At 43.7% G+C, this 13,835-nt stretch overlaps 1 protein-coding gene across 1 annotated transcript; it reads left to right on the top strand.

The window, feature by feature from the left end:
• The first annotated feature begins 883 nt into the window (after positions 1-883).
• SKA1 (spindle and kinetochore associated complex subunit 1) lies at positions 884-11,558 on the top strand. The gene is made up of 7 exons (XM_088464687.1): positions 884-1,044; positions 2,388-2,484; positions 2,781-2,905; positions 7,327-7,418; positions 7,688-7,822; positions 8,962-9,131; positions 10,086-11,558. The coding sequence occupies exons 2-7, from the start codon at positions 2,394-2,396 to the stop codon at positions 10,232-10,234; spliced, it is 762 nt and encodes a 253-aa protein (XP_088320813.1). The 5' UTR covers positions 884-1,044; positions 2,388-2,393; the 3' UTR covers positions 10,235-11,558.
• Positions 11,559-13,835: the final 2,277 nt, after the last annotated feature.

Raw genomic sequence — 13,835 nt, 5'->3', positions numbered from 1 at the left:
CCACCCACTTTGTGGTAAATTACGCGATTGGTGCAAAAATAAATAAGGACGGGGCTAAATGATGCAATTCATAAAGAATTGCGTCATTAAGCCCCGCCCTCTATACAGGGACCCGCGAACGCAGCGAAAATTCTCCCCACTTCATTAGGAAGTGGGCAGAATGCGGGAGAAGTGCCTACCCTTCCAGGGGTGCAGGGGGTTACCCGAAAAATCGTGAGCCTCCCGCGAATTCCGGGAGGGTAGGCATGTATTCTGTGTCTGGCTAACCACTCCCCTGTCACCTCCCAGGAACGGCCACCAAAATAGCCTCTGTCTGCGTCTGTATTTGTTCTGTGACTCTTGGCGGTAACCATCGGGACGCTGGCGATGCGCGGCTCAGACGCAGGCACAGACTAAAAACATTGGCCGCTCGTGTCCCACATCACCGCTGTGTCCACATTAGAATCAGGCCGAAAGGCGGTAAGCATGACTTATTCATTAAAGCTCACCAGCCTACTTACACTCCTCACACAACCCACTTCCAATGGAACCTCTGAACAGTCACAGGATGTTCCATAATACTTGACTTTCATGAAGGGACAAAATAATGTGTTAAGTAATCCACTACATTAAAATTGACAACCACAATATGGCCGCTACATGATTTACTCGACAACCACAAGATGACCGCGCCGTGTGAACAACGTTAGGGGATATGGAAGTGGATAGATCCCCATCACAACATCGTGCTCTGATGTCCAATGCCCTCATCGCACCAGACGGCTTGCACCCTACTCCGTATTATGCAAAAATAATAATAAGAAAAAAAAAGCGCACGAATGGTCTACGGAAATATGGCCGCCTGATTACAATTGTGGACATGTCGCCGGGGACACTTGTTGAAAAACAGTTGATGCTCTAGTGTTAGTATCACTGTGATTGGTTGTTGTCTGCTACGTGATGTCTGGTCGGTGTCACTGGCAGCAGCTCGGCGGGTACATTTGAATCCCCCTGGAAGTGGCTGACACGGGTCTGTTGTATTGCGGATCAATTCGCAGCAGAAGGGTAAATGTCGGGACAATGAGGCTGCTTTTCATGCTGGGCACTATCTATGTATCTGCCTATGCTGTATACAGGGCCACATCCGCCCGCAGGGTGATAATGTTCTGCTCCTGCCTTACACACTTTATATTGTGTGCCACAATTTTGTGCTATTAGGGCATGCTAAAACTGTGGCAGGGCATGATGGGATATGTAGTCCCACAAAAGCTGAAGGGCCCGAGTTTGACACCACTGGTGTAGGTAATGAATGTTTAGTCCACCCCATGTTGTTGCATTGGACAATATAATGTGTGGGGAAGCACAGGAGCAGAACATAGTCACACCAAAAGTGCCTCACCTTAGTAGTTCTGCGGTTCAGATACGCACCCTGGGCCCGATTCTGCAAGGATCGCAATTGCAACAGCGTACTCAGATTGGCTGTTGGTGCGTACTGTGCATGTGTATGCAACACGGTGCGTGTGCGCAGGTTAGCAGTGCAATCATATAGAAAGAAAGCCATCACAGAGTGAGTGACAGGACGTCAGCGTTTGGGTGTGGTGACCGGGGAGTGGTCAGAGAAACACAGACGTGCCTGTCCTTTGTGATCACCGTTGCATGGGCGCGCATAAATTAGTCACTGCGACGGCATATACGCAGCTTGAGTACTCACTGCGGGCGAGGAGACTTGCGATTTCTGAGACAGACCTGCTGTAATTCTGTGTGAAGGTCCGATGTTACTGAATGTATACGCAAGACTGCGAGGTATTACAGATGTGAGAAAGCGGTAGTGGGCGTCTCTATGCTGGCTGAGCGGTTGCAAACATTAGCATATTTTCGCAGCAGAACTGCGTGTATAATTGCAATTCGTAATGAATCGGGCCCTCTGTTCCATTAGGATATCTATATAGTAATCCAAGATGGCCGTCATGTCTGTGTGTTGCCCTGTGAGACGGGCGTGCATTCCCAATGGTTGCTGCTGGTGATGGAGACATAACAGATGAGAGGTTAACCCACCACAGGGAAAGAATAGCGGGACGGGGACGGACTCCGGGCCGATTGTGAGACTGCTCCGAAACTACTAGTATACAATAACATATGATTTTAAGTATTTAAAATAATGGATTGCATTGTCTGGTCTAAGTGCAAATAAATAGAAAAAGTCTTTAATATGTTCTGTAGCTTTAGTTAAGTTGTTCTGCTATTCTGTTTAGTAATTATGTGCATCATTTACTTTTTTTTTAGTTAGTACAGCTGAATAATCTGTATTTTAAAATGAGAATTATCAGCATAAATTCAAATTATGCCAATTTTAATTCTTTTTGTATTTATTTTACCCGACTTGCATCTCCCACCGTTATATTGTTTAGGCAGCGATGGATACAGCAGTAGACCTGGACGATCTGTGTTCTCATGTTAATTCTAAGATTTCTATAATCAAGAAAACTCTACATTTGCGACACATTGGTACGTTTTCCACGATTTGAACCAAGTAGATACCTGTGCCGTTAAGAAAAAAAATATAATATTGTTGTCTGCACATTGATCTCCTGAAAGCTTTTGTACTGCTATTTTACGAGTATTGTCTGCGCTTAATAGTAATTCGGACATGTGGTTTTATGTGCAATCTGTTCTGAAGGCACAAATGCATCAGAGACCGTGTTCATTCATTCCTCATTGCATCTAGTCTAGATTGCTCAGGCAGGTTGTGGTGTCACGTGCACCGTTATATAAAATGTGTTTGTACTTTTATATATGAACAGGGCAGGACCCTTCCTTGAGAAGTGCCCTCGGCAAAGTGGCCTGTGAACTGCATGTGCTGTGGGAACTCCTTAATAAAGTGGAAGTGGAGGTACAAAAACAGGAATTCACGGCAACATCCTTGAAGGTAAGGCAGTGGCTCCTCTCAGTAGTTGGGCGCCAAGGCGACATCTTTGTTTTGCGTCAGCCCCCTGCCAGCGTCATATATAATGATTAAATATGTCAATTCTAGGATTACCGAGATCCAATCTTGGGATCCCGGGATTGAGAATAAAGGAAATAGTGGTCCTACCTAGTTTTCCCAGTGTTCTCCTTGCTCTCATCCACTCCCCTCCAGACGACCTAGATCACATGATGTAGCTGCTCTAAGTCACTGATTGGGTGATGGTCACTGCACGGCGCAGTCCCAACCTATCAGTGATTGAGAGCTGCCACATGACATGGATTGCTACAGGACTCAGGACCTCATTCAGAGCCGGTCGTTGCGGCCGCACGGTCGTACGCCACCGATGTTCGCTAAACTGCGCATGCGTAAAATTCGCAATGCGCGTGCGCAAACTAGCTGTTATGATCGGAAATATCTCTCTCCTTGAACTTGGCCAGGTCGTTAGTTTGAGTGACAGGATGAGGCGTTTGTGGGTGGTAACAGGGGAAGGTGCTTGTGAATGGGGGAGTGGAGATCTGAACGCAGGCGTGCCTGACTATGCAAACGGCGTTTTATGGGAGTGCATAATTAACAAAGTAGTGTCATGGTACACGTGACATGGGAGGTTTTTACACTGACTTAATCGTAGAGCTTAAGAGAGGGTATGGTCAACCTTAAGCTCTACGACCAGTTCCGATGGTCTCGATTAATCCTTATATGCCCGGAGATGACGTGTAATGCGTACGAGAAGGGGGCGTATTTTTTGTCTTACGGCCGCATCCTCCCATCGGTCGTCCAGCTAACGATTCCTTCTTAACGACGCAACTTGCGAGTGCACCATTTGCATATCCGGCCCCTTTTCCCTTACAACCGTGCGGCCGCAACGACCGACTCTGAATGAGGTCCTCAATCTTTTTTACCTGGCAGAGTATAGGACATGAGAATGTGAGTGCTTCAGTGCCCTCAGCGTGTTTGGGGTCCTGTAATATCTAGGAGTTAATGTTTATAATGTCATGTATTTTGTGATCCAAAAATCCCTCTATGAAATATGAGAGTATCTTATTATATATTAAGAACAAAAATACTCTCTTTTTTGAATGAGCAGATACAATAAGTTCAAACTAAATTTAGAAGTCGGCTTTACGACCCTGATTCAGCATTCATCCTCACTGAAAAGCAGAGCAATTTCATGCCCGTGGCACTTCTAATGTAAATGGCTTTCTGCCATCATGCTTTTAAAGTGGTTCTACGCCCTCAGAGAACACTGCTCCCGAATGAATCTATCTTATTTATATAGCAGTCTGTTTTTACCGTACCCCTAATGAAACACTCACAGTTGACTTCAGTGATTAGATCAGTGGATCCCCAAAACCATCACTGTGGCCTTGAACCCAAGAGAATTTCCAAGCTGTGTAGGTGGTCTGCATTCAAAAGTACTGTCTTCCCTTAGACCACCATTGTCAATGGTATATTTCTACCACGTTCTTCATAATCAACGGCAGAACTGAGTTACAACATGCGGTGCTAGTCCTATCCTGTGGGAAATGATACAAGATTATCTGTGTAAAAGTGACCATGAAGCCTTCATGCATTACCTAGATGATCCTGAATCCTATTTCGCAATTGGTAATTGATTTTCGATTTCTCTGTTTAAATGTTTGAGACTGGCGTGCAATACAATTCCATTTCCCTTGAGTGCAGGGGCGATACTAGAACCACGGGGGTATAGCTGTGTGTGTAGGAGTTTGAGCTTTTTAAGAACAATTAAACAACAGCTCAGCCTAACACCCAAACCCCCAACTCCCCATTTATTATCCCCTAGCTGGGAGTTGGGCTCTTCTGGGTTTGTGTTGTGCTCCCCTGGACAGTGTACCTTATTACCATAGTTGTTATTTTATGTTTGTCTTTTTTTATTATTATTTATTTATTTAATTCTGCTGTCACCACTGAAAGAGCCTGGACGGCAGCCTGTCGTACACATTACATTCTGCCATCCCCAGGGAATCTAGGTCCCGCAGGTGCAGTCCTGTCACTATGGCTGCCGACATTATGGCTCAATGAACAGTGTTTCTGTTCGACGTATGGCTGTGTCTTAGCAATGCTGGATTCAAAGGGGGAGGAGACTATTCCTGTCCGTGTCCCGCAGCTGCAGCCGCACTCCTCTGTCTTCAGGCCAGGGAAGTAATAGAGAGTATACTGTGAATTTTAACTAATTAACTATTTTTATTTTTTTTTGTCCCCATATACGGTCAGAAATTTTTTTTTTCTTTTTTTTTTTTTTTTTAATTTAATAAACTTTGAAAAGTATCTTTTTAAAAAAATATGCCCATAGGCCCAATTGTAAACTTACCTCCCACCCCAATTGCCAATAGTGCCCCCAGTGGTCATAGATTCTTTTAACTGTATTCTATTGATTAAGCGCTTTTCTTCAGTACAACTCCAGGCTCATTACAGATACCATAAATATAATAGAGTTTTGGATTTGCGTAAAATACAGAAACCATGAATATAATACAAAGGTGAGGCAGCCATTTTGTGTCAGTAATTCCGAAGAGTATTCATCCTACCCACAAAGGATCCAGGTGAGGCAGCCATTTTGTGTCAGTAATTCCGAAGAGTATTCATCCTACCCACAAAGGATCCCGGTGAGGCAGCCATTTTGTGTCAGTAATTCCGAAGAGTATTCATCCTACCCACAAAGGATCCCGGTGAGGCAGCCATTTTGTGTCAGTAATTCCGAAGAGTATTCATCCTACCCACAAAGGATCCAGGTGAGGCAGCCATTTTGTGTCAGTAATTCCGAAGAGTATTCATCCTACCCACAAAGGATCCAGGTGAGGCAGCCATTTTGTGTCAGTAATTCCGAAGAGTATTCATCCTACCCACAAAGGATCCCGGTGAGGCAGCCATTTTGTGTCAGTAATTCCGAAGAGTATTCATCCTACCCACAAAGGATCCAGGTGAGGCAGCCATTTTGTGTCAGTAATTCCGAAGAGTATTCATCCTACCCACAAAGGATCCCGGTGAGGCAGCCATTTTGTGTCAGTAATTCCGAAGAGTATTCATCCTACCCACAAAGGATCCCGGTGAGGCAGCCATTTTGTGTCAGTAATTCCGAAGAGTATTCATCCTACCCACAAAGGATCCAGGTGAGGCGGCCATTGTAGGCGCACTACATAGGATTTCCATGGGGTGTAATAGGCAATGCCTGGAAGAGATGACACATAATAGGGGAGATACACAATCCTCACAGCTATGCTTTGTTCATCCTACCCATGACGGTACCAGTGGTTGTAGCCCCCTAGGGTGCACTACATAGGTGAGTAATTCATAGGCGTGTAACATGCATTGAGGAATTACAGAAGGGAAAAAAATACTTGTAGGTTGAAGTGGGGAAAGATATTGGAGTAGTGGGATTTGGAAGAAGGGGGTCAGCATGGTAGAGTAGGGAGTCCATGATGCGACAGTATGGAGAGAAATGCAAACTTACTGTATTGCACATAGTAGTACTTGTTAAAATAACTAACAGGCGGCGTGCCATAGTGCAAAGTGAGTGAGGACAGAATGCATTAATAATAGCATTAGTTACTATTTAAGCAGCAATGGACCTAATTCAGTGTAGTACAGGTTGAGTCTCCCATATCCATATATTCCGAAATACGGAATATTCCGAAATACGGATTTTTTTTGGGCATGACTGAGCTAATCAAACTTTAGATTTTTGATGGTTCAATGTAGACAAACTTTGGCTTAGGCACAAATTATTAAATATATTGTATAAAGTTACTTTCAGGCTGTGTGTATAAGGTGTGTATAATACTTTCTGTGTTTGTTTATATTTGGGTCCTATTCCCAAGATATCTCATTATTAAATGCAAATATTCCAAAATACGGAATATTCCGTTATCCAAAATACCCCTGCTCCCAAGCATTTTGGATATGGAAGACTCAACCTGTACACGTACCCGATGCTTTGCCTACAACGTAGACTGCGAGTGACCTCGGCATCTATACTGCGCATTTGCAGGTTTCCCTCTGAGAGATCGCTCGCTGTTCCCCTAAAGCTGAAGTCTGGCTGACAGTCTGCGGCTGTTTGGGGACGTGGGAGTGGCCAGGGCCGGCCTCCGTTGGGGTGAGTTGGGGCGTGTGGCCTCCGTTTTCTGGGAGTGCTGAGGCCAGGTTGATGTAGACTTCCTGGCTACGGAGCTGCGAGGGTTTCTCAGATGTACTGGCAGGAGATTTGATGCTACATCTTAGTAGCCATGATAGAGGGTTAGGATCTACAACGTCATTGAGATGTTCTTGGTGTCCAAGCTCCTGCACACACTTTCTAGTGACCCCAGTGAACTTGCTGTAATGATCTGCATATATGTATAATCCTAATGTTTTCTTTGTACTTTTAGGAGCTGCAAGTTGCTCTTGAGAAAGATTTCAGAGAGGCATCTCACCTCAATGAGAATATTCCCCTCCACCTTCCCAAGAAAGAACCCAGCAGGTATAATAAAGGGGTATTTCCCATAACTACTTGTTCTTAATGTTGATCCAATATGCAGATATCAGGTGATTTTACAGAATCCAGTGTATAATAATTTATAAGCAGCAATTCTTCATCTGGTCTCTTCTGCTTTCTGGTGTGGTTGGATTCGGCTGGAAATCTGTGTCCTCTGTCACCCACCCAAAAAAGGACCTTCAGTTCTAGGTAATCATCTGAGAAATGTGTCCTTGCTCTCTGCATATTAATGCTGTGTGTGATCCATTTCCTAGTCATGTAGCCGCGGGTAAGGAGACTCTGGTAGAAGAAAAGGTCGTCGCTCCAGAGCCCACAAAGAAACCCACCAAGGAAAAAAACATTAAAGAAATGGCGCTGATCACGGTACAGGAGTTCGGCAGCGTGCCAGCGTAAGTGGTCGTCGGGTGGAAATGGAAATCAAAATATTTACGCAATAATTCCAATTAGTGTATTTTATTCATTTAACTTCTTTTTGTGTAATGCAAATGATTGGTCTTATCCAAAGTATTCTGAGAGGGTCTGAAGCAGTTTTATTTGTGTCTTTTGTCCAATGTAAAACATGTTTATATGGAAGATTTTTAAGGGGAAAATGGGAAATTTATATTGTGTTAAGTCTGCAATGCAAATATGATGCTTTATCGTTCTGCATGGTTCTACCTATGGAGGGATTAGTAGTCATGGCACAGTTTATATTTGGGGAGATGGTCACTAGTCTGAAGAATGCACATCTAATCTGGGGAATAGAAGGTTTGTGTGTGATTTCCCTTTTATATTCTCACTATTTGGTGTCATTTTGCACAGTTTGTATTATGAAGCTGATACATACAGATGTGTTCTCATACATCTATCCTCAAGACGCCACTCAGCGTGACTTGCCTAGCGTGAGGGAGCCCCCAGCACCTATGCTATCTGCTAGCGTTGGGTGTCTTTTTTTTTTTTTTTTTTCGAAAATATGTCACACACAGATATACAAGTGTCGCATATCAAATTACTGGTGTGTCCTAGATGCATCATATTGCAACTTAGACGTATAATACTAGCGGTCTCATGGGACCTGGTGCGCCGAGAGGGGCTTTTTAGAGCGAAGGCAGTAACTGTGTGTAAGGACGCGTCTGTAGTTGAACAATAACGCCTGATAGCGGAAGCTATTTAACTTGTCCTTGCAGAGCGCATGCTCCACAATTGTGCATGTGAGTTGCAGAGCTGTACACACTTATACTTATGACGAGTTCAGTGAAGCTTGTCAACAAAACTGCTGCCCTCGCCGAGATGTACGTTAGCATAGATGCACCTGTTTTCAGGCATATCTTTTGCACCTAGTTTAGGCTGGTGAGTAGCAGACCAAGCATACAGACAGTGGGCGGACAATATGCGTACAACTCGGCATAGGAACACGCATTTCCATGCACGCCGTTTAGGCGTAACATTCGCCCGATTTCTGTGCACCTCTAACCCCCCCCTATGTGTGTCCGTATGAGTGTTGTGATGGAAGAGATAAGAAAATGACTAATCACTTATTAACATGTAGGTATATAAAAAACCGCCTGACCTACGAGCAGATTAACAGCCTTATCGAAGAAATTAACAAGGCCGTTGTGGGGAAGTACAAAATTTTGCACCAACCATCAAAAACTCTGAACAACATGTCCAAAAAGCAGCTGGTTCGCTTCAAGGAGGAGGAGACTAAAGACACAAAAGGTAGAAACCAAGTGCCAGGGATTTCTTCTCTCAGTAACGTTGGGTGGATTACGACATTCAGTTATTTATTTATATAGCGCACACACATATTCCGCAGCGCTTTACAGAGAATATGTGGCTATTCACATCAGTCTTTGCCCCAGTGGAGCTTACAATCTATATTCCCTATCACATGCGCATACACACTAGGGTTAATTTTTGCCGGGAGCCAATTAACGTTCTGGTATATTTTTGCAGTGTGGGAGGAAACCCACGCAAGCACAGGGAGAATATACAAACTCCACACAGTTAGGATCATATTAGGAATTGAACCCACGACCTCAGTGAGACAGCCCTGCTAACCATTACACCGTCTGTGCTGCCCAATCATCTGTACTTATGTGAACAGTTTTAATGTCCATAAATTGGCTCAGGGAGAGCTCTTTGTATCAGATTGTTCTTGTGTAACATATGTGACCTATTCCCTTTTGTTGAGCGCTGTGCAGCTTTATAAAGATTATAATCTTAGTTTCTGGGGTGGAGCGTACTCGCCGCCCTGTCTGTGTTTTGTTCCACGCATAGTATAGTAGCTTGAGTTGGTTCAGTGACTTATAATATGTGATGTCATTGGCGATGGAGCGGGTTCTGCAAAGACTAAATATATGGCAGGAAGTGTGAAACGCGTGGGTAACAAAACAGTCTGTTTATAACCTACACAGGGATAACGGAAAACTACGCCTGGTACACGCATTCCACGCTCCTAGGCACAATTGGGCAAATGCAAATTGATGATCAAGCCACTTTAATACCAATACTCAGCAGTAGCTGTGGCTATAGAAATAAAGCTAGGTACAGTGTTTTGGTAACTAGGTGCCGCCTTACTTTGTGTTTCTACAACTAGAATCCTGCAAACTGAATGCAATAACCATGAAATACGTTGTTCACCTTATTTTATTTCCATTTTCACCCCCTCAGGTCAGTTTTTTATTGTGGAGCAAGATATAAAAGAATTGACTCAAGTCAAGGTTGATAAAAGATTCCATGGAATCCTGAGCATCCTGCGGCATTGTCACCGCCTGCGGGAGCTGCGTGGCAAAGGAATAGTGCGTTATGTTATATGTTAGTCACTCTGCTGTTTGTGTTGTCATTGTGGTCACTTGTTTCTTCACGCAACGCTACATAGTGTAACATCTGCTATTGTCCATCGGAAGGATGAGAAGCTATACAAGACCTGGGGCTAGCACTATATGTACCAATATTAACTAGTAATCTAACTAGTATTGAATGTTGACAGCTATAATAGCTGTCATTCTAAGTGTTACTATTAGTGTGTACTCGGCAGACTTTTAAGAGATATCTGCCTTTACGTAAACTACTTATGAGTGCATTTTATTCATTGCAAGACAATTATATCTGATTTTCATTCTTCTCAGATGACCCTACTATTGTACTTTCCTAATCTGACCCTCACCCATTTCCTACTTCCATGTATTGTCCTTTTCTTGCCGCAGTTTTTGAGAATTGGCGGTCCCAGCCGGGCAGGGACAACATGCATTGCCTTCGCTCAGGGCCCAGTGCATTGGTTGGGTGTCCTAGCTGGGATGGTGTAGAGGATATTGAGATTTCTAGCTATACGTTCGTCTGTGGGTACTTTGCAGTGAAGTCAGTAAATTGCGCTACCGATTTAGACATTTTCCTACTTCCCTCTATGGTTTGGTATTGTCACAGAGGATTTATGGAGAGCACACGGCGTGCTCCTCTGCTGCGCTGCGTGACTGGCCTGTGGTCGGCACATGGTGCGTCTGCTCCAGGTTTACTCCCTGCTGTATAACAATGCAGAGGATAAATAAGAGTGGCAGCTGGAGGCCGCAGATGAAGGCTGGCCGAGCCGCCTGTTGCCCATCAATCTAATGGGTCACAAACTCAACCCAAATAAAATATGTTTTTCATATTGTAAGTATGAGTAAAACTGATATATATATATATATATATATATATATATATGTTAATGTAATATACACATGTTAAAATTTTAAGAAATAATACTTGTATTTGAAATGCAAAACCATAACGGTGCAATTGTTAGTAGCGTGCATACTTTATAAATAGAATTCTGAAATGACTCTGTGTACATATATATATATATATATAATTTTCTTTTTGTTCATAAAGATATTTTCCACAATGGTTTCTCTAAGCTATGGAACATGAGTTGGTACTGGAACAGGAAAGTAAAGGGCACAGACAAAGGACGTGTACTATGAAAAGATAATTCTTATATTAAAAACTCATACAGCCGTAAAAACAGTAACGAATTTACATGGTGCTGAAGCTGAGATCCGGAACCATCGGGGATGTCTCCTGCTGCTTTGGGCCTTTACTGTGAGACCAGGAAACACCCTATGTGTTTTGTTGAGCATTTTTTGTTTTGTTTTATAATCTATAGTACCAACCATTTCATGTATAAATTACATGGATACATTATTTATTGAAAGAGATTGTGGGGTAGGTTGGAATACTGCTATACAGGAAAGGTTCCTGGACTGCACACCCTGAATATAATATAATATATATATATATATATATATATATAAAATATATGGGAGGTGCTACCTGATGAGACTAATTGCAGGCACAGAAACAGATAAATCTCAAGTGCAAAACTCCAGATTATTAATAATATATAAATGTAATAAAATTTTTCAATCATTAGAGGTTTTTAGCATAATCAAGGTTAAGGGCCTACCCACCATATCCAGGTAACCTCTTTAGGGTAGGTCCCTAACATACTAGGATTCAAATCCAGAGCGCAGGACCCTCCCAAACCGGCCCAGCTAAGCCGCCCCAGGGCACCGCCATAGTAAGAAAAGTGCAGTGTAAAAGAGATAGTTAAGAGCAGCCACAGCTGCATATAAAGAATGAAAATAAAAAAGTGAAGTACATGTATAATAAACAGTGAAGGGTTAAAATGTGTTATAAAAGAAAAATGTGTTTATAATGCGGTGCCCTGAAACAGATCAACCAAAGCAATCCAGGGGGACCCACGCCCCAAAAATGGACCAAAATTTCACTACAGTATATAACTTGTAGGACTTGCCTAGAATTGTGCCTAATACCAGTGTGCATATACATTACCAGACTCCATGCTTTTAAACCAATAAGGAAGGGTGCTAGTCCAGACTGAGGGTGTCTCCTTTCCCTCAGAAGTGCAATAAAGCACATTAAATGGAGTATACAGGAAAGATTCCTGGACTGCACACCCTGAATATATATATATATAATGGGAGGTGCTACCTGATGAGACTAATTGCAGGCACAGAAACAGACAAATCTCAGGTGCACAACTCCAAATTCTTAATAATATATAAATGCAATAAAATTTTGCAATCAATAGAGGTTTTTAGCATAATCATGGACAAGGTTATGGGCCTACCCACCATATCCAGGTAACCTCTGTAGGGTAGGTCCCTAACATACTAGGGTTCAAATCCAGAGTGCAGGACCCCCCCAAACCGGCCCAGATAAGCTGCCCCAGGGCACCGCCATAGTAAGAAAAGTGCAGTGTAAAAGAGATGGTGCAGAATCTGAGCTCCGGAACCTTCGGGGATGTCTCCTGCTGCCTTCGGCCTTTACACCATTTCATTTATAAATTACATTGATACATTATTTAGTGAAAGAGATTGTGGGGTAGGTTGGAATACTGCTATAGCCTGGATCACCTTGCTCCCCATCTTTAGGGAACTCTGGGCCTGATTCAGAGCCGGACGCTCTGAAAGAGCGCTCACTCTGAACCAGGGCTATTGCGAGCGGCCAGGATGATGGTCGCGATGGTCAAGACCATCGCGACCCTCGGGCTTGCGACAAGACCCTTGTGGTAGGGTCTCGTGGCCGCAAGCCCCAAAGAGCTTCCGGCTCTAATAGAGCCGGAAGCTCTCAGATTGACATCACTGGTGATGTCAGTGGGGCCGCCCACAAACGGCAGGCGTTAGCTTGGGAATGCCTCCGTTTGTGAAGCCACCCCCCTGCCACGCCTACAAAACGGGGCGAGCTGTCGATCAACATCGACAGCCGCCCCTTTAGTAGTGAGCCACGGAGCGCTTGCGAGCGGGTCTGAATCAGGCCCTCTGTGTGGGCTGCCATGTTGTAGTTTTTCCTTATACTGTAGGTAACTTAATAGTTGGGTCTGATTCAGAGGTGGAAGCTAAGGAGCCACAACTGCATATTTATGCTAATGCCGCAGCTGATGGGATTGAGACGCCCATCGGCTGTGTCATAACAGTAATGGGCGTCATTTCATAGAAGCCTAACAGAAGAGGCCATGTTGTGAAAGACTATTATAACATTACTTGATGTAAAAGACAGATTTTATTAGTGTCGATTCTACACTCAGGTAGAGATATTGTTGGTAACGATTTCCACCAATGCCCCTCAATTACAGCAATAACATCAGCGTAATATTCCAGTCAACATCTCCCCCACAAAGTGAGATATTAGCTTAATTTATAGCAGCATGTAAATGTTATGGTAGGTGGTGCCCACCGTACTGTGATGTCTTGGAAATGCCCAGACCTGCATCAGTTGTAATCTGACATCTCGTGAGTCAGTTTGGACACTGGCTAGGCTGCTCAGCAAAGCGTGGTGAACTATTGTAGTTCGAACCGGGCATAATAGTGGGTGCCTGACGGATGGGGCATTCCATTTTCGAAGTTGTGCGGACATTTAACA

Source organism: Taudactylus pleione, unplaced genomic scaffold, assembly GCF_031769625.1.
Source record: "Taudactylus pleione unplaced genomic scaffold, aTauple2 ptg001750l, whole genome shotgun sequence".
Lineage (NCBI taxonomy): Eukaryota > Metazoa > Chordata > Amphibia > Anura > Myobatrachidae > Taudactylus > Taudactylus pleione.
The sequence above is the reverse complement of the archived record's forward strand: the minus strand, read 5'-3'. Positions and strand labels throughout refer to the sequence as shown.

What these genes read in the sequence shown, in the direction of transcription:
- SKA1 (XM_088464687.1), top strand. Translation starts at nt 2,394, where the DNA reads ATGGATACAGCAGTAGACCTGGACGATCTGTGTTCTCATGTTAATTCT. An exon ending in TCTACATTTGCGACACATTG is followed by an intron (nt 2,485 to 2,780) that starts GTACGTTTTCCA and finishes ATATATGAACAG; the next exon opens with GGCAGGACCCTTCCTTGAGA. An exon ending in TCACGGCAACATCCTTGAAG is followed by an intron (nt 2,906 to 7,326) that starts GTAAGGCAGTGG and finishes TTGTACTTTTAG; the next exon opens with GAGCTGCAAGTTGCTCTTGA.